This window comes from Oryzias latipes, chromosome 14 (assembly GCF_002234675.1).
Source record: "Oryzias latipes chromosome 14, ASM223467v1".
Taxonomy (NCBI): Eukaryota; Metazoa; Chordata; class Actinopteri; order Beloniformes; family Adrianichthyidae; genus Oryzias; species Oryzias latipes.
In genome coordinates, this window is record NC_019872.2 from 2,437,299 (window position 1) to 2,464,927 (window position 27,629).

The following is a 27,629-nucleotide window of genomic DNA, read 5'->3' on the forward strand; positions in this document are numbered from 1 at the left end:
TGTTGGATCCATGTGTGAGTTTGATCTGACCTTTGAAAGAGGTGGTGGGAAAGGTTTGATGGAGGTCAGCTTTGTTAACCATGACAGTCCAATCATTAAGCAAGAGTTGATGAAGTTTTGTGATGTCAGTGAGACCTACATTCCTTTCCTGTCATAAAATGTGTGCATTAAATTAAAGAGGAATGTTCACGACGAGGAAAGCACCTTTGGATTTAATGTGCATTGAAGGGCCAACAGGCCTGATCAAAAACCACTTCAGGTCGGGTTGAACTGGCTGAGGAACGAAACCATCTTCCTGACTGATGCATGAGGACGGAGGTGGATTTGGCCGGTGTGGAACTCCTCTGGTGACCTATGGAACCGATTCTGTAGCATAATTAAAAATGAAAGTCAAAACCAGAAATGCTTTTTCATTTTAAAAATGTAACTGAACTCAAAATTAAAATGAAAAATCAATACTTCAAAATGCTTTTTCATTTCTACTTAGAAACCGCTTATTCTGTGTCATAATTAAAACGAAAATGCAAAGAGAGGATTTCATTTTCATGTTCACATCCACACTGCGAATGGTGTCGCATAATTCAATTCCAATTAGCATTTCCAGAGGGGAGGCGGGGCGATGACGTCAGTGTGTCCGGCTGCTAAGAGACACATGCTAGGAGCAGTGTAGCTTTGTGTTAGTGGTAGAGAAGACGGCTTTGTGACGGTTGTGAACTTCTGATGATTTTACACAGCTTCTCAGGACTACGTAGCAGCATTTCCGTCTTCTGCAGTCCGGAGTTTGGGACCACAGCCTCCTTTGGAAGCCCCGCTTCGGACAGAGCTAAACCCGGCCCGCTAGCCTGGAGGCAAAGCTAGTCCAGGGAAGCTTCGAAGCGCAGGAGTAGGAAGTGCTGCTATACAGACCTGAGAAACTCTAAACCATCATATGAATATGTTTCCAGTGGTGTCCAGGCAAAATAAAAGCTGATGTTATTCCCATATATTTACATCCAAGATGCTCATTGCAGCATTGCCCGCATGGAGTTTTAAGTACCTTCATGGCTAATGTTTTTAGCACATATTAACCTAATGCTAACCCGTCTTCCGGGTCCTTGCAGCGAAGAAAAAGAGCACTGACCGCATGGATTTAAAAAATTATGAGTGAGCAGGACCTTTATAATAATCATGACAGTAATAAAGCATATTTAGAAGATAGTCTCCTGCAGATTCCCGCTGAGTGTGTGTTGGTCCAACCAGCAAACGTTTAGCATGGTGAAATCTGCTATAGCTGTTGATGTGGCTCCAGCTGTCCTCGAACAGCAAAATCAGCGCCAAGCTGCAGGAGACTATCTTCTAAATGTGCTTTTATGGTTGTGTTTATTATTGAGGTCCTGCTCACTCATATTTTTTTAAATCGTGCGGTCAGTGTTTTTTTCTTCGCTGCAAGGACCAGAAAGCCAGGTTAGCATTAGGCTATGTGCTAAAAACATTGGCCGTGGAGGAACTTAAAACTCTGTTATCACTTCCATAGTGACCTGCTGGATTTTCTCCACAATGGCTTAGGACATGTTGTACCCGAGACTTTAAGGTTAGGACTTCAGACCAGTGTGGGACTCACACATTACTTTCACCTCTGCTGAAGTATAGCAACAGTTAAACAATATTAATGTATTCACACAACAATTCTTAACCAAACTTTGCTGTTATCAAGTCACTGATGTCTACTGTGGGTCAAGTGTGGAGATCAGATGAGATGCCAGAAGGTTTCTGCGCGTTGGGAGCTGTTCGTGGTGCTGAAGCGCGCGCGGCCCACGGGCGCGTGCCGTCCCGTGCTCTGTTTTGCAAAGTCAAGCCATTAAAACAGGCGGAGTAAACGTTTAGGCGGAAATGCGCAGGGCCGTGGACGTTCAGGCGCTCGGACTTGATTTCACTTTCACTCTCGCGTGCGCGCAAAACGCACGTGCGTCGGAGTTGCGGCAGCCAGGCACGATTCCTACGTGCGCGCGGCGGAGGAGCTGTGACGCGTTGGATCACCAATGCAAATGAGTCTGACGACCCCTCCCCCTCCTCACCAGCACCCGCGCGTTCTGCTCGTGCATTGTTTTCCAGTAGCAGCCTTTTCGGAGCGCCAGCTCCTTCAGGGAGCTCGAGCGTGTGCGCGCGAGGGAGCTTATATAACGGCAGCTCCGGGGAGCCGGGCGCCCCTCCGCGGACACCGAAGCGGGGAGAACAGCGGGGATCGCGGCCGTGGGAACTCCGCGCCGCCGCCGGAGGTAAGCCGGACCGCCTCTGCCGGACGCGGCTAAGATGGAAGACCCGAGCTGCTTTCAGCGGTGATGCGCCTTCATGGTTCATTTGTCTTTCAATTCGCCTTCATCCTCTAAACTCAAACTGGCACGTCTGCCTTTCCTGCGCACGCGCCTGCATGGAGTGATTCTAAACTGGAAGTAAACTTGCGCATCCGGACTCGGTGGGCGACTGTCTAATGTGCAAACTGTTGCTGGTGTTCTCCAGAGCCCACCGCGCCCTGCGTTTCCTTTGAAATGTGTCAGGAAAAGTGTAGCTGAGGAGCAGAAAAGGTGAAGTTCACCTCCCTGCTCCTCCGCTTTGACTGCCAGGCTTCAGCTCCTCCGTCCTATTCATCAGACACATCTGACACTAGTCTTTATCATCCACCACTTACCCCTCTCTCTGTGGACGGAGCCTCCTGATGTTATCATAATCCCCATTTCATAAGAGCCTCTAATGCCCTCAGAGGCAGCTTTCATCAGCTGGCCCGATTTCATCAAATCCATGATTCAGACTGTGAGGAGCAAAGGAGTTTGAGGCAGAAAATCCTCATATTCTGGCTGTGCCAGACCTCAAAGAAGCTTTGAACGTGACCGGTCATTTAAATGCTTTGTTCATTAAGAAATATCAGCAGAGGAAGTGAAACGAACCAAAACCAATGAAGCTGCCACAGAAATGGGTCTGAATGACAGAAACAGGATCAAGCTTGAACGTCTGCTTCATTTTAGCGCTGCTCTTCACATCCTCCTGCTTCTGTTTTCTCTGCTTTGTCCCTCAGATTTATCTCAGGGATTCCCCTGAAGCTGCTGACCACAGGCTGGGATATTAAACTGCCTCTCTTTGTGACTCGGTCATGGTTCCACTGCTGTCCGACTGCTGGGCAACAACAGAGCATTAATAGCACCACAGCTGGATGCTGCAGGTCTTTGTAGAAGGATGAAATTGCTTTCCTGATCGAGGAAATGGCCTTTCAGTGAGGTGAGTGACTGTAAACAGTCAGGTATGGGGGTGCCCCTCTACAAGCTGCACTGCCTGCTGAAGAGGGCTCAGATGCTGCTGCTCTGCCTGGGCATCGCCTATCTGATGGCAGGCAGCATTCTGCTGCTGCAGCGCTCCAGCGTCAGAGTGGCTCAGACAAACCTCGCCAGCCTGCCCCCCCTGCTGTCTCTTGCTGCACCTCCAACCGCCCCCAGGACTGCTGGCCTGGGCATGAGGGCACGTTCAAGATGGGTGGCTGTATCTGGAGGCGGGGCAGGTGCTGCCAGACAAAGACCTTCCTCTCAGATCTTCGGGTTCCAACATTTGCATCGTCACTGGTTTCACACTGCTCTGCCAGAAAGTACAGAGGAGAGATTTTCAGCACGCAGGAGCAGCAGACACAAAGGTAAGGACGTCTGTGCAAACATGCGCTCAGATCTGAGGGGCTTTAACTCCAACTTTAGCTCAGGTCACAAATCAGACATCCCCAAGTCTTGCTGACGCTTTTAGGACAGCCTGATGGACTCAAGCAGGAAATGTTATACATGTCACACCTTCAATTGGTTTGGGTTGCTGAGAAAAGTCACACAATAATTCCAAAAGCTGTTCGTGTGAGGGGGATTTGGCCCAAATGAGATTTGAGACAGACAAGAAAAAAACAAGCAAGGAGAAGAGCTTTGTGTTCTGAAGCACCTGCACCTCCTCACCTCAGTTTCAGAAACTCTGCTCCTCTGGTTCACAGTTTGGGCTTGTTTCTTTCTTTTCTTCAAAATGTCTGTGGCTCTTCTGTCTGCATGCAGACTGCAGTGAACCACACCAGAGTTCACCTGCAGCAGAACACAGGCCCTCTTTCCCAGAGTCCTCTTGTTAGGTCCAGACCAGGGTTCAGGTGGGCTTGACACCTGCCCAGCCCAGAGGATTTGTTGTGGGATAAACACTGTGGAGTGAAAGCATTCTAAAGCCAACAAAAGAAGCATGAAACATGATGAATCTGTGTGCTCATGAAATGAAGTGGAAACGGAAAGCTGCTTTAAACAGACTTACCAACACTTTGGAAAGCTAAAGGAGCATCAGGGATTCCTCAGCATCGCCAAGAACAAACATCTGGTTTCACACATTCAAAATCTATTTAAAACATGTTCTTCTAAACACTGAACTCTGGATCTTCTACAGTTAATAGAGGCACTCTGCAGCGTGTCAGAAGCACACCTCTGCCATCTGAAACGCAGCTTTAGGGGCTTTGACAGGACTAGAATGCAGTCATGACAAAGTGTGAAGCAGATGCATTGTGGGTGTATCTTTGTTCTTTAGCTGAGTTTAAAGTTGCAGTACATAATCTCTCAGTGCTTACAGAACACTCATCAGCCTTCACTCTGTGTCTACGAATAAACGATCCTGACCTCAGAACAGCCAGAAGAGCCTCATCAAAAATGCATAGGACATTATACAGGTGTGTGGAACAGATGCTGCAGATGAGAAGATCTATGCAGACGCGTCAGAAGTAGAGGGAAAAAACAAGCAGGAAGAGCCAGGAAGAAAAAATGATATAATTTGTTTTATAAGTAGCATTCACAATTTAATAAATCTCTTGAGATTCACTCCATTGTTCGACTCCGCCTGCTGCTGCTTTGTCTCTTTTGTTGTGAGGAATTCACTGGAATTACCTCCGGTGAATAACTTTTTCTCTGAGCCCATTCTTAAAAAGTATCCTTTGAGGTCTCATAATCGTTTTTGCAAACAGATAATGGAGCTATCCAAATGAAATATGTAAGCAGGAATTAGATCAGTCTCAGCTCCAACTGTCCAGAAAAAGCTTCAGGAAGCAGGCTGAAGTCCCCCAAGTGTTCTGAGTTTTTCTTGCACAGCAGGTATGCCAGAGACAGACAGAGACAGAAAAAGGACCCAGGTGTGGTTCAAATCACAGCTGAATCCTTTCTGTGTGGAGTTAGCATGTTCTCCTCTGGTTTCCTCCCACAGTCCAAAAACAGGCTTTGTAGGTCATAAAAGATGGATTTTTAAGAAAAGAGTTACTTAACATCTGAGAAAAACATGGTGGTGGCAGTGTGATGGTCTGAGATAATTCTGGACAACATAGGACATGAAAGTTAAGATTTTCCTTGATTTGAAAAAAAGGATCAAATGTGTTACTAATCACATAAGCCAGTATTTTATTCCCGGCAGAATCCATAACGTACCAAACGTTTAAAGACAGACACTTGACTCTTTTACCAACTGGATGAGCTGATTTAATAATACATTCAAATCATTTTTAGAAAGTTTCATTAATGCCTGCAGAGTTTTTTCCAGAAGGATTTAATGCTGCCCGCAGCTCACCAAATGCTAAAATACACCTGTATATACAGCAGGTGTATATACACACAAACACACACACACAAAGATCCACAGGAAAAATAACAAAGACCAGTAAAAGAACTGGAAACAGTTAAAAAGTGGATGTGCATCAAGAAGACATGTAAATGAAGATCTTTCTAAAAGAACTTAAAAGTAGTATTTATGTTGCTCATGATGGCGAGGATGATGACGTGTAGGGCTGCACGATATGAGGAAAACTCGCGATATGCGATATTGGTGATTAATATCGCGATAACGATATAATTTGCGGTATATAAACAAATAGCCAAACAACCAAAAACATCATTTCCATTTCACTGCAACAGTTTAAAAATTATACTCCTAATGACCCTTGTCGACATGGGGTCAAACATCAAACATAAAAGGGCTCATCTGATTGATCAACAAGGTAAACGGGTCCTTCCGATTGGTTAAATGCATAAAGGGATTTATTTCATTTGTTCACTATTTCAGGCTGCCATGAGTTCGTTTTTGCACATTTAAGGTAACCATTTATTGCGATTTTCGCCGTCTTTTGCGGTATGCATATTGCACAGCTTAATGTCGCGATAACGATAAATTTGCGGTATATTGTGCAGGCCTAATGACGTGTGTGGTACTGTCTCACATGTCTCCCCGGACCACAACCGACCCCAAACCTGCCCAAATCATGTCAACCCGCCCAAAGCTATTTCCTGCAAATTCAGATCCAAAACCGCCCAATCGGGCAACACTGTCCGCGTCTCTTATAATGAGAAAAACCTGTGACGTAGCTCCACCCACACGCTGCGGGAGCGTCACGATTTTTAACACACTTTCAGACAAGCGTCAGGTGGCGACTTTGATGGGTGTCATAACAAAAGTGGTGGACATGAATTTTGAACGCAAGAATCAGATTCGGTGTGTGGCTGAACCGTGATCCATACTGATCACGGTTCAGCCACACACCGAATCCATTGCACCCCTAAAAATGAAAAGAAGGATCTTAAAACCAACCTAAAACCTTAAAGCTTTAGTGAGAAATAAGCAGTTTAAAAATAAAGACATAAGAAAAGATAAAAGAACAAAGAATATGTTTAGATAAAATGAAAAACAGCATCAGAACCGTGACCCAAGAATCCTTCTGTGTTTTCGGCATCATCTAAGGCTTTTGGGACGGGGAGTATCTTACTGATGAGTTGATAACAGTCAGACAAACGCCACAGACACACACACGCCCATGAGGGCCAGGCTGCTTTCATGAATGTTAAAGAATCCACTTTTATGCTCTCAGAAACATTCTCAGATTTCAAAAGCTTTTCAAAGATTTGAATTCAAGCGAGTCCTGCTGGGTGAATCTTCCAGGATTAAATCTCAAAGGTTTTGCAGAAGTATTGCACACTTGGAGATGTTTCACCCGCTAGATGCTTCATAGAGGAGTCTACCTCAGTGAAGATTTGAGGTTCAACTGGTGTCTTTTAAAGTAGGGTTTCATGATGCAGATGTAGGGATCAAACAGACTGACTCTTCCATGATAGTAAAGCTGTTTCTGCACTTTCATGTTCATCACAGCACCTCTGTGGAGCTTTTCATGACCATCTTGCTTCTGTAACATTAAATTTAGAGGGAGGCTCTGCTGGAAGGTTTGCTTTTATGTCTTTGTACTCGCCAATGCCATCAGCAGTCTCCTATTCTCCAAGAAGGATCAGCTCCAGGACAGTCAGAGTCCATGAAACCAGCCCTGTGTCAGGCCAAAGAGAAGCATCCCGTCTGGGAGTTCAGACTGTTCCCCTCCCTCAACCCCCTGTCTCTTCTGCCTTCGGCATCTTCTTAACTTTGATTAAAGCAACGACCCGCCCTGCTGTGTGTGTGAGGTGGGTGGTAAATGGGAAATGTGTCTAAAGATCCGTTTTTGTTCGGTGACTTTGGCCGCCTCTGCTTCTGCAGCTGTGGGTTAGAGCTGCTGGGGCTCTCTGGCATGAGCGTCTCGTGACAGAGATGACCAACCTGGAGTCAGTACAGATGGGTTTAACTCAACAAGTCATACCTTACATGTAGATACACGTTTACCAGAAATCCAACTTGCATCTGCTCAACCTCTCTTCCATGAAGCTGCAGCCATTTTTTTAAACTTGTCCTGTCCAACAGCTGAGCAAGCAAATCAGAGCTGAAGGCCTCTTGAGTTGGACAGATTTTACTTTTCCAACAGGGGATTAGGAATCCTTTGACACAAAGGTGTATATTTGACTAAAACCCTTTTGTAATTTAGACTAAACTTTATTTATATTGGTTAAATTTGTATCAGTTTTTGTTGGACTGCACGGATAAGAAGAAGAGGAGAGAAGAAGAGAGAGGAATGTTAGAGAGGAGGAGGTAGGAGGGTGATTATAGAGGGGGGGGGGTAGAATCATAATGCAGCAAGCAAGTTGCTGGAAGTTTATAATCATTACTGACATGTGTAAATGTTAGTCTAGAAGAGGAGGGGGCTGTCCACACACACTCAATGTTGACTTCAAAAATGTTCACATACAAACATGTCAACACGAATGCAATAAAACTACAGTTCACATGCACATGCTAATGCATACAGACCAACACACACATAAAACATGCCATTCAATCGCATATACTATTTGTGCAAAGATGAGATAGCACCTGTGCTCAGGTGAGTGTTTACGTTCTGCTGAGTTAGATGATGGAATGTAAAAAAATAAAGAGGAAGAGTGCCCGGTCATCCCCACACCAAGACCCCCGCAGAAGCAGCAGCGGTAGTTAGGACCCCTCAACACCCACAACAGTATAGCAGATAGAGGAAATCCGCACGCAGGGCAATTACATCCACCACCCAGACCAGGGCCAGCAGGATCGCCAAAGGGGTACCCAATGCCAGAGAACAGGGAGGCACAGAGGCTCCAGTCCAGCCAAAAGAATAACCCCCTGCCGTACCCGGGGGCCTAGAGCGGGGCCCCACTCCGGACAAAGCACTCCAGCCCCAGACGAGCAGCCCACCACCACCAAGGAGTTGTGGGCATCCCCCCATCCCAAGCTACCGAGGCACGTGCCAGAACCCTCCAAGGGAGACCTGCCCCACGCTCCAGGCAGCCAGCCGGAACTCCAGGAGAGAAGGGAGCATGGGCCGGCCACTCCTGCCCAGGAGAAGGACCCACAAGAGAAGGGGGAGTCCCCAAAGAGCATTGTAAACATGGCCGAACCAGGCTCACCCACTGTTGGAATTTTGGCAAGGGGAGGCAAGGACCAGAATCCACTCAACAGGGACACAGACACCCCCAGGCTCAGATGTGATGTGATCCCCGGCTCTTGGTTTTGCCAGAGAACTCAGTGATCCCTCTCCCTGCGTGGAGAGAGGGCTGCCGGGCCCAGGAAGTCAGCACCCAAGGGACACGGCCGCCATTGCCGAGGGCCTGGGACCCCCCACCAGGGATGGGGTAGGGGACAGATTGTCTGAGGTCTCACCTTCCTTTTGTAATGTATGTGTGTGTGTATCTGTGTGTCAGAATGTATATTGCTGAAGGGTAAAGGGTGTGTGTACTAAAGGGTGCAATTGAAATTGGCGGGTAGGACTCTGAGAGGACATCTGCTGATTACTCACAGTGATGTCCAAACGCCCTCTCACCAAGGGGCCCTAAATGTCCAAGCAGCCTTTTTTTAAATCCTTATATTTAGTCTCCTGGAGACGGTTCAGTTTAACTGTCACTTAACTTTAAACATGAATAAACCACTCTTTCAATATTTCATCTAGTTCTTTAAGTCACACTAAGGAAATGTGAACTACATTCAGAAACTTACATTGAAGAAGAATTTGCTGCATGGGCCAGAAGACTCGCATAAACTCATCCTTCGCCATACAATCAGAAAAAAAACAAACCCATCTGGGACCTGAGAGAAAGACGAGAGGAGAAATGTATGTGCCATCCTCCACAGCGAAAGCCGAGCCCACAAAGAAGCCTTTCATGTGTCAGCGTGTGGAGTTTGATGTGTCTGTGTGGTAAAGACAGCGATCACATCAAAGGCAGAGTTTTCTACTCTACCCTAATCTTGTCAGCGCATCATAATGGCCTGCCGAGGCTTATTATAAACGACAATAATACATTTTGCTGTGTGGTTCGTTTCCATTCCAGTAGAATCGCCCAAGTTTAGAACAGCGTTCAAGAAAAGCTACAAAAATCCAAAGATAAATTCAGTGTGTCAGTTATGAATTGGCGCTCACAAAGCGCACTGCTGTGTATAATTACTGCCTGTTAGTGACAGCGACAGTTTGAAGACTGTTTCCAGGAGGCTGTCAGGAGTCAAAGACATGCAGGCAAAGAGCAGAAACAGCTAAAATTAAAGTACTGCCTTTTTTTCAGCAGTTGAAAGCTGTTCTGCAGCATTTGGGAGTAACTGCAGTCACTGCATTCAGGCTCAGCCTGAATTCATGGTCTACACTCATCTGGATAACAGCACAAAGTTTCAATGTCCGTAAGGAAATGTTTAACCTTAGTCAGTTTTTCCTTAAAAGCTGGACTTGATCAAAAAATGTCTAAAGCATGACTGTGAAAGCCACTCCCTATTCCAGGGGAGATGGGAAAACCCGAAGATCCACTGGATTGATGGTGGACGTAAAGTCCAACAGAACCAGCCCTGAGTGAGTGCAGAGGAAAATGAGGAGGTGGGGTCCCAAAGCTGCGGTGGGGTAGCCGCTTGTAAACCAGTGAAAGAAGTTTAAAATAGATTTAAGTGTAATGCACCTGAGTAGATGTTACAACGAGGAGGAGAAAGATGCTGCTGCACCAAAGAAACATTTCCAAAACGGCACTTTTATGACGGTAGCATACCGTCAATAATATTCATGCTTATACCATGGTCCGGTTGAATACTCGATTCTGATTGGCTGCTGGGTATGCGTTAAAACCTGATAACCGCACGGTGAAAAAAGAAGTTCCGGTCGGCTAGCTTAAATGATTTGTATCACTGCGCCGGCTTCTGTAAAACAACCTTTTGCTTCATCATCTGGGCAAAAACAAGCAGTAAGCGATTAACTTTCCCTCTGAATTGATGCTTTATTCAACCCATCGGGACGATCAGCATATATATATCGCCGAATCTTGACTGCAGCGGTGGTGCTGCGCGACGCGGACTATATGTTACGTGATGCGGCGCGATGCGCCGCATCACGTAACATATAGTACGCTGTTTATGAGAAAAGTGATCCAAATCGGGAAAAAAAACAAGAATTAAGGACTAAAACCTGGTTAATATGTATTGCTTTTGTAAGTGACCATGGTATAAGCGGGTTAATGGCCTTCGAAGTGTGCGGTTACTACTTTTTAATGCACTTCGCGGAAGCAACCGTCCGACGCGAAGCGGAGGACGGTTCAGGCTTCCACGGCGTGCGTTAAAAAGTAGTAACCGCACACTTCGTCGGCCATTAACCCTTACATAGATAGTACTGATACGCTTAAGTGAAGGAACAGAAACTGTTGGTTGGGTTTATGGTGTGAAACCGGACTGACCTGATGATCCAAGTGCAGTCGGAGGAACAGGTAGTGGTGATGGGTGTAGGGGGGGAAGCACCTGTGGAAATGGTCATTTGGCTGAGGCAGCAGGATTTGGACATTTCCTCACGCTGGGCAGGACAAATGCTATTTTTCTGGACACCAACCAAGGGTGTCCATGTGTTTGGTCCACAAGAGTTCTGCAAAGATGAAGAAAGAGAAACCTGAATTCTTCCAAAGTCCCTCTATTTATGGGGAGGGGGCCATGACACTTGACCTCAAGGATGACCTTTAGGGCCACCCAGACAAACTGCTACCTCTTCATCTGTGATGGGCCCAGCCACCATGGAGTCTGCAAATCTGTTGGTGGATCTTTTGGTGAATGGAATGGAGACTCCAAACACAACTACAGCAGTCTCCCATATGGAGTAAAGAACTCTGAACGCTGTTTGTGCCTCCATGCAGGGACTTACATGGGATGCTTCCTCCACAATGCCAGTGACCGAGCCCTGGGAGGAACTATGCTGTACGACATGCGTAAAATGACCAGTGCTCTGTGTCAGGACACCTGCTCAGAAAGGTAATGTGTTCACAGAAAGCCTGCTGTGTGGGGAAATGTTCTGCATCAGAGTGGGCCTCATGAAGGGCTCCTGTGTTCGTAGCTAGCAGAGGGGCAGGTGGCCAGGAGACAGGCACAGATGAGGGGCGGAAAGATGTGTGTGCGTTTCTGTGTATGTGTGTGCGCATGTGGACATAGGGAGTAAACACAATGAATGACTGCCACGGTCAGGGCAATAGGTTAGAGGCCTTTGCATGAAATGTACCTAAAAGGTCAGTGGACGTTGAATTAACAACAGACCTCATGAAAACTTATAAGAATCATCTAAAGCAGTGTTTTTCAACCTTTTTTGAGCCACGGCACACTTTAACCTTGTCAAAAATCCCGCAGCACACCAGCATCCAAAAAAATAGATAAATAAAAATAAAAGAAAAAGCTCAGTCTGTATTGATCTACAGCCGCTCTGCAATCTCACATGCATTTTTGTGATAATTGTTGCAGAAAACGCTGGAAGCTGCAGCTGTTTTTTCTAAAAGATGTATTAAAAATTAAGTCAAAAGATTCAAAAACTGTTTGATGTGTGTTGGTTGTTTTAAGACGTTAAGAGGAGAGACTCATTGTGCGCTAAGACAGTCACTTTACTGCATCATGGGAGATGTAGTGCCCGTAATCCGCCGACCGCAGAAAGACCAGCGTCTTTGAGCTTCATGGTTTTGTTCACGTGTTCCAGTCTGATACCAGATTCTGTGGAAAGCTACACCGCTAAAGACGAGCTTTAGCTGGTATTTTTGTTAGAACAGAGAGACTTTTTTGCGCTAAATCGAAACAAGGAAGTGAATACTTTAACCACTTCTGATTGGTCAGACTGATGACATGTGATTAAGCCTTCAAGAATGATTGGTGGAGACAGTTAAAGGGGCGGGACTTTTCCTTACATAGTTATAGCTGCAGCTAAATCGCGGTATCCCGTTATTCTTATCAAAATGTCTTTAATAGAATCATATAAACACAAAGAAAAACTAATTTTATGATATTTCATATTCTTAACTTCTCAGTGTTTTATCAGGGCCTGTTTGGATGAACACAGAGCTGATATCCTGGAGATGATAATTGCTTTTAGATCAGTTAATGAGGGCAATTTCCCACAGCACACTTGACCATCTCCCACGGCAGACTAGTGTGCCGCGGCACACTGGTTGAAAAACACTGATCTAAAGCACCCCCCACCACACACACACTTGAGATATAAACATAGACCCACTCCAATGAAAATGGTGTTTTTAACAGGTTATTGTAGCTTTTTTTCTGATGATGGATGACATATATACAAAAAAATTAAGACTAAAGTTGCATTTCTGAGCATTCATTCATTCATTCATTCATTCATTCATTCATTCATTCATTCATTCATTCATTCATCTTCTTCCGTTTTATCCCTTTCGGGGTCACGGGGCTGCTGGAGCCTATCCCGGCCACTTATGGGCGAAGGCAGCGGACACCATGAACAGGTCGCCAGTCTGTCACAATCATTTTTTCAAATGATTGTGAATCAGTAACAGATGAAAAAGATCATATTTGTAACAAACAAACTACAACAGGCTGTCCGCTCTACTTTATTCTGATGCATCCACTTGCTGACAAATAGATCCATGAACGTCTTTGTTTTCTTCGTCTGAGCTGGCATCTGGATCTAAACTCCAAAACCCTCCAATGTTGCTCACCATTTTTGTTTCACCTCTTGGGGGTGTGAGGGGCTGTAAGCTGGTAGGTAAGAGTGTAAACAAAGGAATGAGGGGATGGCGTTGCTTTGCGTTAACAGTCCCGCCCACAACTCAGAAACAAATTTCTGATAAGCTCCAGCCGATCTGTAGAAACGATGTCCTAGAAAACAACACAGGCTGAAAGCGGCATAATCATAATTAAAAACCACTGCGACACTTTGAGCATAGATCAAAAGACGATCGGAGTGAGACTTTAAAATCTGAGCACAGGGACTGCAGCTCCACTACACAGAGCAGCAGGCAGCTGATGGGCAAAGTCAGTGCTAACATCCCAATTACACCGACTGCACCAACTACCCTCCACAAACCCACCCCACAAACAAGCCACCCCCCCCCCCGTGTTGGGAAGGCCAGTGCGATCGTTACCAGAGCAAGCCAATTACTGCAAAGAGCAAAAGTAAAAAGTCAGAGCAATTTATGATGAAGCTTCAAATGTTGTTCATGAAAAGGTCAGTTCTGATGAGGCCTGTGTCTTTCCCATGGTGGGGGGGAGGGGGAGCGGGGGGCGGCGAGTCACAATCACCTGGATGTGTCAGGTATAGATCAGGACTGACTGCAGGTCAGTCAGGGGAGGGGCTACAGTCAGGGGACGGGAGGCAGAGGGATTTATCTGCAGTCTTCCTGACAATAGTGCAGTGTCATTCTAACTAGCAGCCTTCTCCTCCTTTTAACCTGAAAAGACCCAAGCTAATATTTGAGCTAACTCTCTACATGTCACATGGAGTCAGTTTAGCAGAATTCACTTCTGTGGTAATCTAACCCTAATGTGAACACCAAATATGAAGAGATTAAAGAAATGCTGCTCTCATTCTGGCACTGGATGAGCTGAAGCTGTCATGTTGATAGGGTGGGGTTCTCCTCTGGGATTTAGTTCTCTGCTGATAGAGGGGACCCCCCCCCCCCCCCCCCCTCCACACAACTCAGTCAGTTAAGAATGAAAATGAGCAGAGAGGGGATTTTGAGCTGAAGTTTGGAAGCTCTTTGACAGTTTCTGAGCAGAGAAGTGTCCATCATTTTCAGATCAGATAATGGATTGGTGCCTCACAGTTCTCAAGAGCATCAGGAGCAGAACTGCATGGTGCCTCTACAATAACCATGGAAACCAGATGTGGGGCTTTAGGGAAAAGCAAGTCATTTCACAATCAGATTTTTGGATGAGGTTTTGGGGTTTGTCTGCTCTTCAGATATTACTCTTGTGTCAAACTCATGTTTAAAAGTCTGTGTTTTACTGTCTCAGAAAGGATTTAACTGTCTGTACAGCAACAACATGTTGTGACGCAAGGTTGGTGCAGGAGACGGGAGGCAGGTGGTTTTTTAATACAACAAAAAGCACTGCCAAGCAGGGAAACCAAAGAAGCAACTGTTGGTGTAAACAGGCTGACAGGGAAGCAGACAATATGGACCAGCAGAAGAGGAAGGCTGAGACAAGACATGTATTAGGGAAGGCCCGTTTGACACCGACGTTTCGGAGAGCGGTTCACCTTCATGAAATACGAATGAATCCCGAACGTTTCCCGACCAGTTCTATCATTTCCCCTGTATCAGAATCAGCGTCAGTTCATTGCACTTTACCATAGTAACTGGTAAAAAACATACTGTGGCTCAGGATCGTTCCAACTCGATTTCTCTGAATAAAACAACACACTATGAACATTGTGTATAAAAAAATACTTTGATGAATCTACAATGGCACTACAAATCAGTATCAAAAGAGATGCCTCAGTGGAAAAGTCAATGGGATGTGCATCCTGAAGACCACGGTTCAAGACCAGTATTAACATTATATTAAATATTACCATTTTTGTCTTTTTTCTCTTTTGCTTTGCATTTATTTTCTTCATGTGATGTGTGTTTTGCTGTGTCAAGCACTTCTCACAGAAAACATCACATGTGGTGTTTTTTTATATATATTTTTTTTCTAATCATCATCAACAACATTGTTTTGTTTTACGCTTTTTCATCATCATTTCCACATTGAAGTGTTACAAGGAGCTTAGTTGAAGCACATGATATACATCCAGTCCGCCACCAGATGCCGCTGTTCTGTGTGGTTTCATAGCCCTGAATGGGTGGTTCATTTTTCCGGCATAATTACATGAACCCCAAGGGAAGCTTCATGGGGCTTCTATTCCCATCCCTAACATGTATGCTCACAGGACTGATGAGACAGCGCTGCAAACCATCAGGGGAGAATGGGACAAGGGAAGTCAAACTCACACAAAGACAAGCAGGAAGAAACCTTCAAAATAAGACAGGAAGTTAAATCAACAAAAACAGAACCCAAACCACTACACAACATGCTCTCATCGGTCTGCTGCATCTTTCCTTTGGAACATAGATTTATTTTGTCCTTGCTGCTTTAAGAGATAAGCCATGGTGTTACAGGATAGAATTGTGTTACTGTCCCACTGAAAGTAAAGAAACCACTGACACTTTTTTCTGTTTCCTCCAACAAATGAACTGATATTTAAGTAAAACTCCTATAAATGCCATCAAGTTGGCGAAAGGAGAGTTTGTTTTTACTGCTTGTCTAACGAAAATATGAAGCAGTGAGAAGATCACAGACGTAACAGCTGTGGTTCTGGACTGCCTTCAGTGAAGCTGTGTGTGTGTGCGTGTGTGTGTGTTTGTGTGTGTGTGTGCATGTGTGTGCATGGGTCTGATCAGTGGGTACCAGTTTGCAGGTCTGGAGTACGGCGCTGAGTGTCACTGTGGGAACCATATCAGCAGTCCACCGGCTCCAGAGGAGGACTGTAATCTGGTATGCCGTGGAGAGAGGGGGTCTCCCTGTGGTGGTGTGGGTCGTCTCTCCATTTATAAGGTGGAGCAGCAGCTGCCAGGCCAGAGAAAGTGTGAGTCAGCGTTTCTCCAAGCATCTCAGTGCTTTTTTTGTTATTTTGCCCGTCACATTTTGATGAAGCCAAAGGGCAGGCATCATCTGGAGACTGATGGGATCTGTCCAAAGCACTTTGATAACAGAATTACTGAAAGACAACAACCCCTGTAGCCTAAACTCTGACTCAGCGGCACTCCTGTGAACCAGGCAGCTGAGCCCATAAAGCCAGTCATCTAATTCAAACACCCAGAGAACCCAAACTGTTCCTGAGGGGCACGGTTGAGTGTCGAAAATCAAATTTAAAGACTAAAGCTTCGTTTCCGCTGAGCGGAACAGTCCAGTCTAGTATTTTGAGCGTTTCCCTTATAAAATGGTCCCATTGAGCCAGACCAAACTGTACCGTTTTTAATCCTGGTGTTATCTTAGATGACCCCCCCCCCCCCCCCCCCTTACATTGACGTGTTCTCCCTACCATGACAAAGGTGGATGAAGGTGGAAAGATTTCATGTAATCCATGGACACCAGTGAAGATCACAAATCATTGAAGAAAAAAGGTTCAGAGCTCTGTCTAGTGGGTCTAGATGACCCAACTCCCAATGGTAAAGTGCCTAGGATAGCACAAGGGTTACACCCCCTTGGGTTGTAGATCCATAGAAAAATGGAACGGACTGGTTGGGGCAGAGCTACTGTTTAAACCCACCGATTGGCTGAAGGTTTTCACAACCAAAGAAAGCTCCAAGATAGCAGCTGGATTCCTCTTCGCTGGCCGCCCAAGCAGCATTAAATGCTTCGTGTTTACAAAGTACCGAAAGCCAAGTGGAAATGAATTTATACACCGGTATTACAGCCGTGTCCAATCCAAAACACACTTTAGGTCGTCGGCCGAACAGGATAAACATTTACTAAACAAACAAAAGCTAAACTTTTAAAACTTTAAAACTTACATTTTTGAACCTAAATATGAATAAAAACAGACAGGAATATTAATCCAGAATAAATAACTTTAACCTTAAATAACATAATATTTTGCTCTTCATAAAAATACTGTATATTCTGTCAAAATTATACAAATATGAACAGAGCAAACAAAGCTCGGAAACAAAAATAACATTTGTGCTTTCCAGCAAAAAAAAAATCAAATCATCTGTTTTTCTTTGTTCTTGTGTCGTTTTATCAGAGCTGGTCTCCTGGCATCGTTTTTAGCATTAAATTCATTTCTGTTTAGTATGTGACGTCCTGTGTGTGTTTTTGTGAAACCTGATTTGATTTTTAAAAACCTCTTATTGTGAATATCATTGTTAAGTGTTCATAAGACATTTATTCATCTTCTCCCGTTTATTCCCTTTCGGGGTCACGGGGCTGCTGGAGCCTATCACTTGTGGGCGAAGGCAGGGAAAGTCTGTCGCAGGGTAGTTTATAAAACATTAAAAACCAAAAATAAATGACCTTTCACAATATATTTGGTGTTTTCCTAATTTTATGCAACACCAACAGTAAAAATCCTCTTAAAAAACGTCTTTACATTCATAAACTAATGATCATCTGTTGAGCCTATATTCTAATATTTCTAAAAGCTCAGCTGTTTTACTGCTTTTATCCCCTTCTGTCTTTTAGTGCAGCCTGATGACAGGTACTAACAAAATAAACAACAGGCAAACGTGAAAAACATGTAATATGGAAAATAATGATTTGTAATACAAATGTCTACAATAGCTACTCTGAGTAAACTAAAGGACCGCAATCCTGAGGGACGGCACAAACGAGGCTACGCCGCCCCTGTTTCGCCTTACTGCCTGAGCTGTACTTGTAAAGGAAACACGTAAAATACAATGATTCTGAGAATAAAAATGATTACAAGTCATCCATGTAAACTGCACTTACAGAACAGATTAGTGGACACATTTTGATTTCATCAGCAGCAGAGAAACGTTGAGAGAAGGATGGAAACCTTTGGAGTAGGAATTACTTCCAGATAGTTCTGTTTCCCGTGTGCATCACACATCTGTACACGTACGCCAGTGGCTGAGGGACATGCTTGAACAGCTGCACGCCACAGCTTTTGAACACTTCTACATCAAAATAGTTAGACACTTATCATCCACCTGCAGATAACAACTGTGATAATACAATGAGTGAGCTCATATGAAAGCAGCAAAGCAAAAAAGGGATCTGTCCTTCACAGATTCTGAATGTTAAAAAAGTGTAGGAGGACTTAAGTTCATCATAGGAACATCTTAACCTCAACCATGAGAATAAATCCTCTGTGGAAGAAAAGGACAACATAAATGCAGCTGTTTAAAAATAAACTCAAAGAGAAACAGGAGTCATGTGACACACGACGACACAGAAACACTAACAACATGAGGAATCGCACACACAGGTCTGGATATATCCAGGTGTATGCACGTCTGTGTAATTCTGGTGAAGATGTAGATGTTATAAAGAAAGTCATCATTAAATACAGCATCAGCATTCATGGCTGGTAGCTTTGGAGATGAGCAGCTGAGTCATGAAGAATGATCACTGCAGTCGTTTTACTGTATGTGTTTCTGAAAGTCACATGTGGTTTCTCCTGCTTTCGTGGGCTCTTTGTCATATGCTGACATGTTTCTGTCTGTTTTTTCTTCTCTGCAGTCAGAAACATTCACTATCACGGTTGCTTTGAGTTTAAGAGCAGCTCCATCTGCTCCTTCCCCATCCACTCTGTCCAGCCTAACCTGACCACACAGTCCTGCATGGAGATCTGCACCGACAAGGTTTGAATTACTGCTCCAGGAAATGATCACAGACCCATGACGACAAATGGGATGTTCCATTCAGTTATTTTATGCTCTTTTAAACAGCTAATCATGTATAGGACACAAATATCTTATTATTTATCTACCAGCTGAACATGAACATTTGTTTTAGCAAAACATTTGACTAAATTGTTATATGTTGGCAAAAACTACAGCCTAGAGGTCAAAGTCCTAACTCTCCAGGTTTCTGTGTATGATCTTACCCTCTAGGCACAGGATGTTTATTAGATAAATAATAGACATCTATCTCTGTGGTGCAGTGGTTAGCGCTCTTGCCTCACAGCAAGAAAGTCCCTGGTTCAAGTCCTGGCTGGGGGACATGAAAAAACACAACATCAGTGGGGGACCTTTCTGTGTGGAGTTTGCATGTTCTCCCTGTGCATGCGTGGGTTTTCTCCGGGGTCTCACCATCCAAAAACACCCTTCATTGGTTAATCTAAATTGTCCACAGGTGTGAATGTGAGAGAGAGTGAATGGATGTGTGATGTGTGCACAAAAATTAGATTATTCATTGATCTTCTAATCTGTTTTTCCCTTTCGGGATCACAGGGCTGATATTAACGCAATGATAATAAATATTAAACAAAATAATATTAACGTAATAAAAAAGATAATGCTCTAATTAGTCTGTAATTATTTAATCCAGATTAATGCGATAATGAGAGAACCCTAGTTTTTTATGATTCCTTCTTCCTCAGATTTACACTGTGTGAGTTTTTCCTTGACACACACACAGCTAACGTGGTGTCCTCCATTTAGTTCACTTTTGTCTGTGTTCACACTGAAGTGAAGCACAGCAGAGCTCATCTCATTCTCAGAAGGACCAGAGTTCAAAGAACCCATAGAACCATCAGAGGAATCAAAGGGATGAAATGGAGCTGCAAGGCGTGAATGTGACCCTGGATTGTTGGGCGTGGCCCACTCCTTCCTGATGTATGAGAGCTGGGGAAGCTCCATCATGGCAGCATGATGAAAGGAAAAGGGAATGAATTCCCTTTTCCTTCCATCCATTCTGGATAGAACAAAGCTGTGAAAAAAAACCTGCAGCAACGTACACCAGATTCACCAGATTTGCACAGCTTCAAAATTTCAAACAAGCTTCTTCCAACTGTAGGTGGTGGACATGCCAGTATGGAGTAGTGACAGTCCAGCACGGAATGATTTCCATGAGAATTCTGACCTGTTGGTTAAAAATATACCACACAGTTTTTGATTGAACAAACAGCAGAAAATGATCATCCTCCAAAAGTGCAAAGCAAAGATTGTGACGTGAGCAGGCGTGTAATGCTTGTTGGAGCATAGGTGTGAGGAGCAGAAATCCCATGATGCTTTGTGCTTTTGGTTTCCAGGAGCTCCCGCTGGCCGTCTTCAAGAAGCCCCATTGTTTCTGCACGCGGACGTCGCCTCTGTTCAGCCTCACTCGGCAGCTGGACAACCTGCGGTGCGCTCTGAACCACAGCTCCTCCTCCACAGCCCCAGCTGAGGGGGGTTATTACCACGTGTACCACACTCCTGTGCTGGGTGAGAGTCTCAGTTGCTTTTGTTCAGAGGGCAAAAGCAGTGCTGTTTTTTTTCCTCTATTTACTCCGTCTGTCAGACGAGGCTTTGGTAAAATACTACTAGTCTGACACGGTTTCTCAGTGTAGTTTAGCTGTCAGGGCAGCAGCTCTGAATAGCCACAGAGAGGAAAGAACACCTGAAAGCATCTTTCAGATCAAATTTCCTGACATCTGGACTCTGATATGTTTAGTTTTGTTGCGATGGGGGTTCAGCTTCATCTGTCTGTCTTTCCTTGTCTTAAACCTGCAGTGGAGGCCACAGAAATAACAAAATGCTATTTTCTCAGACTCCAGGTGCAAAGAGAGGATGTTTCTGCCTCACAGATCCTCCTCCCTGGTGGCGCTCTCCAGTTTTCCAGGTGCAGGCAACACTTGGGTCCGTCACCTGATTGAGCTGGTGACAGGGTACTATACTGGCAGCTTCTACTTTGATGGCACCTTGTTCAACAGAGGTAGAAATCTGCTGATTGCCTGAAAACACATCTGCAAACATCAGAGCTCTAAAAGTATTTTTAAATTTGACCCTGGAAACCAGGTTTTAAGGGTGAGAAGGACTACTGGAGGAGCGGCCGCAGCATCTGTGTGAAGACCCATGAGAGCGGTCAGAGGGAGATAGAGATGTTCGACTCCGCCATCCTGCTGATCAGAAACCCGTACCGCTCCCTAATGGCAGAATTCAACCGCAAGTGTGCAGGACACCTGGGACACGCCTCAGACGCTCAGTGGAGCAGCAAAGGTAACCCCTGCCATCCAGAAGTCATGTCTGTGCTGAAGGACCATGAATGAGACAGGATATTATTTAAATAACAACATTTTAGCAGATGAAAACTCATAAAACCATCAAAGAGTATGCTCATGTGTCTCTCAAAGTTTGTAGTTGTTAATAAAGTGTTTTCATGCTAGAATATTTAGCAAGAAATCAGCATCACTTATAATCATTTTGACCTTGTTTAATGTTTGAGCTCAGTTGAGCTAGTATTATTATTATTATAAGTATGCACTCTGTTGTTTGTTTAATTGAAAACTTCCGCCCACGGATGACAGAGGCAACGCGACCCAACATTCCACACACAGCATCACAAACTCCTCAAAGTCTGCTAGCATATTTGTGAGTTTCAGTGGCGGACCGTGCATTACACACCCGGGCCCTCAGTCGTGCTACGTCTGAATCACTCAACCCCTCATTATCATTTTACGATGCAGAAACCAGCTTTGCATTGCAACAGTATTACAATAAAGGCATCTAAAGAAACTGAATAAACAAAGCAGTAAACAAATCTGGTTGTGCAACTACAGCCAGCAAAAAACATCCAAACAACCACATAAATTTAGAATATTATTTATTATATTTATCATTTCACTCATGAAAACATCGGATTATTTGTACACAAAATCCATCCTCCTCTCTTTCTCAAAAACAGTTCAATCATCCAATCGACGCAGTGGACGAGGGGACGGTCACCGCCAAACACACAAATCTGGACAGCTACTTCATGATTCACTCAGATTTTTCTGATGAAGAAAGTCAAATAGATCAGTGGGAGATGTTCCTGCTAAATCCTCCACGGATACATTACAGTCATCTCTGTTTTTAACTGAGACGGATCAAAAAGTGCTCAAACTGGACAAGGCTGCATGAGACTTCCTGAAACTTCTGTCCAATCAGGTCTGAATACTGTGACGTTGTCTAAGCCTGGCAGAAGACCCTGCTGACACCAACTCGAAATCTGATTGGTTGAAAGAAATGAATGACCAACATTGATTTTGCATTACGGGACCTGCAGAACTGATAGTGAAGGCCTCTTTAGCTCTGACCCTTCCTGGGAACAGAGGACAGCTGAAATGTGATTGGTTAAATGCTCCAATGTGAAAATCCGTCTGTCTGGAAGCAGCATAACCATCATAAACACAATAAAAGGAAATGGGCAGACCATTTGGAATGATTTAATGAGTATGCATTAGGGCTGCACGATACGAGGAAAACTCGCGATATGCAACATTAGTGATCAATATTGTGATGACGATATACAGTAACTTGCGATAAATGAACAAATAGCAATAACAACAAAAACATTTCTATTTCACTGCAAAAGTTTAATTTAATTAAGAGTCAAAATACCTTAAATTATTCTCCAAATGACCCTCGTCTAATTAGGAGGGCAACATCTAACGTAAAAGCTCCAAAAACTCTCGCATTCATGTGATGCTGCGGAAGTTTCTGTGTAAGTTTCTACAACCATTTTCAGGCTTTACGTACAAAACGTGCGTTCAGTGAATCCAAACCAGTTGAAGTTTGACCAATCAGAAACTTGGATTTAGAAGTGATGTACGGATGGCGTCCTTTTTAATTGACAGAAATGCCAAATGTTTAAAAATTTCATCATGGAGGAGAAATTAATAACCCTTGTGCTATTTTAGATGACCCCCCCCCCCCTTTCATTGATGTGTTCTCCCTACCATGACAAAGGTGGATAAAGGTGGAAAGATTTCATGTAATCCATGGACACCAGTGAAGATCACAAATCATTGAAGAAAAAAGGTTCAGAGCACTGTCTAGTGGGTCTAGATGACCCAACTCCCAATGGTAAAGTGCCTAGGATAGCACAAGGGTTAATTGCGGTTCGTGTCCGGCCATAATTCTACTACACCAAGTCTTTCATACATCAAAATAAAGCTGTGAAAGAAAACAAGAAGAAAACACCTGGAGCAAGGTTCACCAGATTCACCAGGTTTGCACAGCTTTAACATTTCAAACCAAGCTTCTTCCAACTGTAGGTGGTGGACATGCGCTGGTATCGGTAGTGACAGTCCAGGATGAGCTCCATGGGCAAGTTGTTCAAAAAGTTTAATCTGGATCAAAATGATCCGGATTTGGAAATCACATTTTTTCCTATGCAGGATCAGGTAATCCGTCTTACTTTTATGCCGGTTTTTCAAAGCAACATTGGACTGGATCACCCTGATCCAGATACACAGTTTTCAAGATTACCAAATCCAGATTACCTGTGCTCTAAATGGGACAACATATCACAACACGGGCTACCAGCTATGTAAAGAACAGGTAGAAGAGCCAACATGGGGTCACTGTAAGAGTTTGTTATTCTGAGACAAAACACAAAAATAACAAACATCCACTTCCATTCATAATTTCTTTTATGACCCCTCATCTGAGTCACAAAAAATAAAAACAAATATACATTAACAAATACATTGTGGATATTTTGAAAACGTCTTAAATAAAATGGCTAAATGTCCGATAGTTAACAAAATAAAGAATGTTCAGGGAGTTTTTTAATCTGAGGAGGAGAGACCAGCATTTGCAAGCTCTGCTTTTAGGAGGCGGATCTGCAGTTCTGCTTTGGTTGTCTTTACTTTACTGAATAGCTTAATTGGTAGCCTATGTCTACTGTATCTACTTCATCACTGTTACAACGGTTACACAAGTCAAGTGCAAAATATAAATAAAAGTATAAACACTAAATGAAAAAAACGTATTATTTGACCAATTTTAAAGTTTTTCTACATTTCCCTCCTGGAATCCCCCTTTAAATCCTACACCCTGTTGAGATCAGGATAATCCATTTTTTTTTGGATAAAAGTTATCCAAATCCTACTGACAAGTTTTGAACAACACAAACTGAAGGTTTGATCCAGATTAGAACTAGGATTGGATTCTGTGATCTAATCTGATTTCAGATTCCTTCTTTCCCTTTTGAACAACCCATTTTCAAGATTTGATCCAATCCGATCACCAAAATCCAATCAGCTTACCTTTGAACAACTGGCCCCATATGCTAAATGCTCGTCACATGCCCAATGTGAATGTAGCAGAGTTTGTGGATCAGCTGACTGTGGAGCCTCATGCTTTACAGCGACTAAATGAGTCTGAGGAAAGGATGATGGGAAGATTGACCGGAAGTATGTAAGAACTGGACTGAGTGAGCCCTTGCCTCAAGCATTTCAAACAGGAAGTACCCGCTGGCTCCAAGAAGCCAAAATCCCCTGGTCTATAATAGAGAAATGAACGGCTGTTACTCTGTCATTCTGGATGTAATACCTTTTATTAACATGTTCTTGATAATCCTCATTAATTTATATTATTTCTTGCCAGTTATTCAAGTTATAAACTGACCAATCAGTATCCTCAGTACAAATAGATGGAGCCTCCTGTTCCCCACGTCCGATGTTCAAGATGTTCAAAGTGTTTGATTGACAGATTTTGTGTAGGCCACTTTCAAGTGGTAGGGGTGTGGACTTCCAACAATCTCACTCCTGAATGGTGAGACTGGTTGCAATAGAAACAATGACTCAGGCTGACTTGGACCAATCACTGCTTATTGACGTCGTCTGGCTCCAAATAGCCCAAAAAAAAAGGCGTTTGAACTGACTTCATTTGGTTGGACCCTGAATTAACCATTATCTGTGGGTGACGTCACACTCACTCACTCCAGTTCACTGATACGGTCAATGGAAGCCAATAGTTGTAAGGAAAAGAGAGCCACGCTGCAGGTTTCTGAGGGAGGTGCATGTGGAACACTAACAGGAAGAAAACACGAGCCTAAAGGCCCGTACACACCGGGATGAATATTCGCCAGCGTTTTTCGCCACGTTTTTTGTGTTCACACCCAGGCGATTTTCGCTGACGATGAGCCGAGCGAACATGCAATTTCATTCCCTGACATTAGATGGCGCTTAATGTAAAACAGAAATACTCCTGTACACAAGGTGGCGCTGCGCAACTTTACGCTACAACTTTCTTAAAGTCGCTTTTCACTCAGAAGAAGAGAGCAAGTATTTACGCGCTTGTCAGAATCATAAAAGAAAACATGAATATTTCCAGCACCAGTAGCTCTAGCTCCAGTTCCAGCGATGAAGAAATTATTGTTCTATTGAATGATGAAAGACGCCGGAAAAGACGCCGATTTTGGGTACATCCCATAGTTACGAGAAGAGAAGAACATGGAGAGTTTTATCGACTGGTACCAGAGCTAAAAATGTAACATGAGCGTTTTCGGGGATATTTTAGAATGTCCGTCCTTATTTCTTCGCGGCAGTGTAGACGCTACTTGGCGTCTATCTTCTTCGCTGGTATGTGTGCTCAGAAAGGCAGTTTTGTGTTTGAGCGCCCCCAAGTTGTGTTTTACTGTAACTTCAGAAGCTCCAGACACGTGTGCAAAAGCGCCATTATCATTGGTCGTATAGTTTTTGACGCGGCGCGTCAAACCAAAAAATCGAACCCGAGGCGTTTTTAAAAAAATGACGCTTTTACGCGAGGCGTTTTTCGCATCGGTGTGCACACTCTCATTGGTGCCTTTTGTTTAGTCACGAGGCGTTAAACGTCGACGAATATCGCGCGCAAAATTTGTCCCGGTGTGTGCGGGCTTTAAAACATGAACTTCCAAGAAAAATCAGTAGATAACAGTCATGTTCTTCTTGCCCTGCAGAGTGGCCAGCATTTGTCTCAAGCTACGCCCCCTGGTGGGCATCTCACGCTCTGAGCTGGCTGAAGTTTGGGCGTCGCCTCCTCGTGGTTCATTACGAGGAGCTGCAGAAAGCTCTTCTGCCGCAGCTTCGTCTCATCACAGCCTTCCTGAATGTTAGCGTCACAGAGGAGAGGCTGCTGTGTGCACAGTGCAACCAAGACGGACACTTCAAACGCTCAGGGGGTCCACAGCCGACCTTTGACCCGTTCACCCCTGACATGAAACAGATGATTGACTCCTTTATTCACACTGTTGATCAGGCCCTGAGGAGCAGAAACTTCAGTGGACTTCCAGAGGATTACAGTCCCACAAGATGATGTGCAGACGTTCCACAGCTGCTCGAGACTGATGAATCTAAGAGGCCCTCTCTCAGGCACACTGTGATCCGCTGTGGGATCACGGAGGACCAGGACAGGTCACTGCAGGGACATTTCATACTACTGCTCTACAGTGACCGGTCACGAGGCTCCGACACACTTGGAGGACTTGAAGTGATTTCTGGGGCTACAGTATTTCAGGAGGAAGAGGGTTTCTCTGAGCCCTGGCATCTTCATTACAGAAACGTGTAGTTTTAGTTTGCTTTGTTTTATTTGAAATAGCCAGTCATATTCACACACAGTGTAAGACCTCAGTGATGCCTGTTGGAACCGGTCCTGAACCGTTTGGATTCATTAAATCCTTTTGAAGAAAGTGAAGCGTTGTGTGTCTGAAACCTTCATGGATCAGGTTTGTGCAGCAGTATCACAAAACAGTGAAGAAAAGCTACCAACACTGCCACCTGCTGGTGGTGTACAGACACTGCACTGTAGAGGCCTGCATGTTTTCAACAACAGCTGTAAGAGGGAGTGGGAGGGAGAGAAGAACGTATTTATTACAAAATGGTTGTAGAGGCCCCCAGCATTCAGGGGTCAATCTTTGGATTCAGACAGAAAGCAGTGATACAAACAAACTGCAGATTCATCTGGATGTTCTCGTTTCATACCTTCCTAAAGATCAAAAACAAAACAAATGCCTTCCTATTTTTAATGAATCTGTCTGAGGCTTTACCCTTCCAGAGGTTTCTTGTTTTTCTGGTATCAGCCAACATTCTATGCTGTGCAGAAGCAGATGGGGTGCCATAGGATTTATTAAAATTTAGAGGGAAACATCTTTTAATAAACCACTTTTACCAGGCAGACCTGCACCACGGTCACCATGACAGGCGGGTAAGGAGCAACAGAGTACAAACCCTGAGTACAGACCTGATCCTAGGTACCACAAAGGGTGTCACTGCGAATCTTCACTTCACCATTGAAAAACTTGGTTTCTGGATTGGAAAATTTACATAAAATGTATACATATTTACATATTTATTATACTTTGATTTCGATTTGGAACCATGTACAGTGGACTTACCGGTCATTTGTGAGCTAATGGCAGCTTTCCCATGACTTTGGATCAGTTTCACAGCTTTATGAAAAGGTACAAGACAAATTAGGTCCCAAAAACCCCCCCTAAACATTGAGGACACTGGATGAAACCCCCAATGTTCGCCGTTG

The 27,629-nt window shown here is 44.1% G+C and overlaps 1 protein-coding gene across 3 annotated transcripts; it reads left to right on the forward strand.

Annotated features, from left to right (window-relative positions):
* The first annotated feature begins 2,014 nt into the window (after window positions 1-2,014).
* LOC101157150 (WSC domain-containing protein 1) lies at window positions 2,015-26,786 on the forward strand. 3 transcript variants are annotated; one of them, XM_004076079.4, is made up of 9 exons: window positions 2,015-2,255; window positions 3,050-3,655; window positions 11,541-11,655; window positions 16,083-16,267; window positions 18,886-19,007; window positions 20,399-20,570; window positions 20,896-21,060; window positions 21,144-21,344; window positions 26,053-26,786. In XM_004076079.4, the coding sequence occupies exons 2-9, from the start codon at window positions 3,274-3,276 to the stop codon at window positions 26,406-26,408; spliced, it is 1,698 nt and encodes a 565-aa protein (XP_004076127.1). In that variant the 5' UTR covers window positions 2,015-2,255; window positions 3,050-3,273; the 3' UTR covers window positions 26,409-26,786. The 3 variants fall into 3 exon arrangements, with proteins under 3 accessions (XP_004076127.1, XP_020564288.1, XP_020564289.1); XM_020708629.2 differs by lacking the exon at window positions 11,541-11,655 and having other exon boundaries at window positions 2,023-2,255; XM_020708630.2 differs by lacking the exons at window positions 2,015-2,255; window positions 3,050-3,655 and adding an exon at window positions 5,998-7,454.
* The last annotated feature ends 843 nt before the right edge of the window (window positions 26,787-27,629 follow it).

Bases quoted from the DNA above. Each gene is read 5' to 3' on its own strand.
- LOC101157150 (XM_004076079.4), top strand. From the start codon at position 3,274: ATGGGGGTGCCCCTCTACAAGCTGCACTGCCTGCTGAAGAGGGCTCAG. The intron at 20,571-20,895 runs GTGAGAGTCTCA...CTATTTTCTCAG, and splicing joins GTACCACACTCCTGTGCTGG to ACTCCAGGTGCAAAGAGAGG. The intron at 21,345-26,052 runs GTAACCCCTGCC...CTTGCCCTGCAG, and splicing joins CGCTCAGTGGAGCAGCAAAG to AGTGGCCAGCATTTGTCTCA.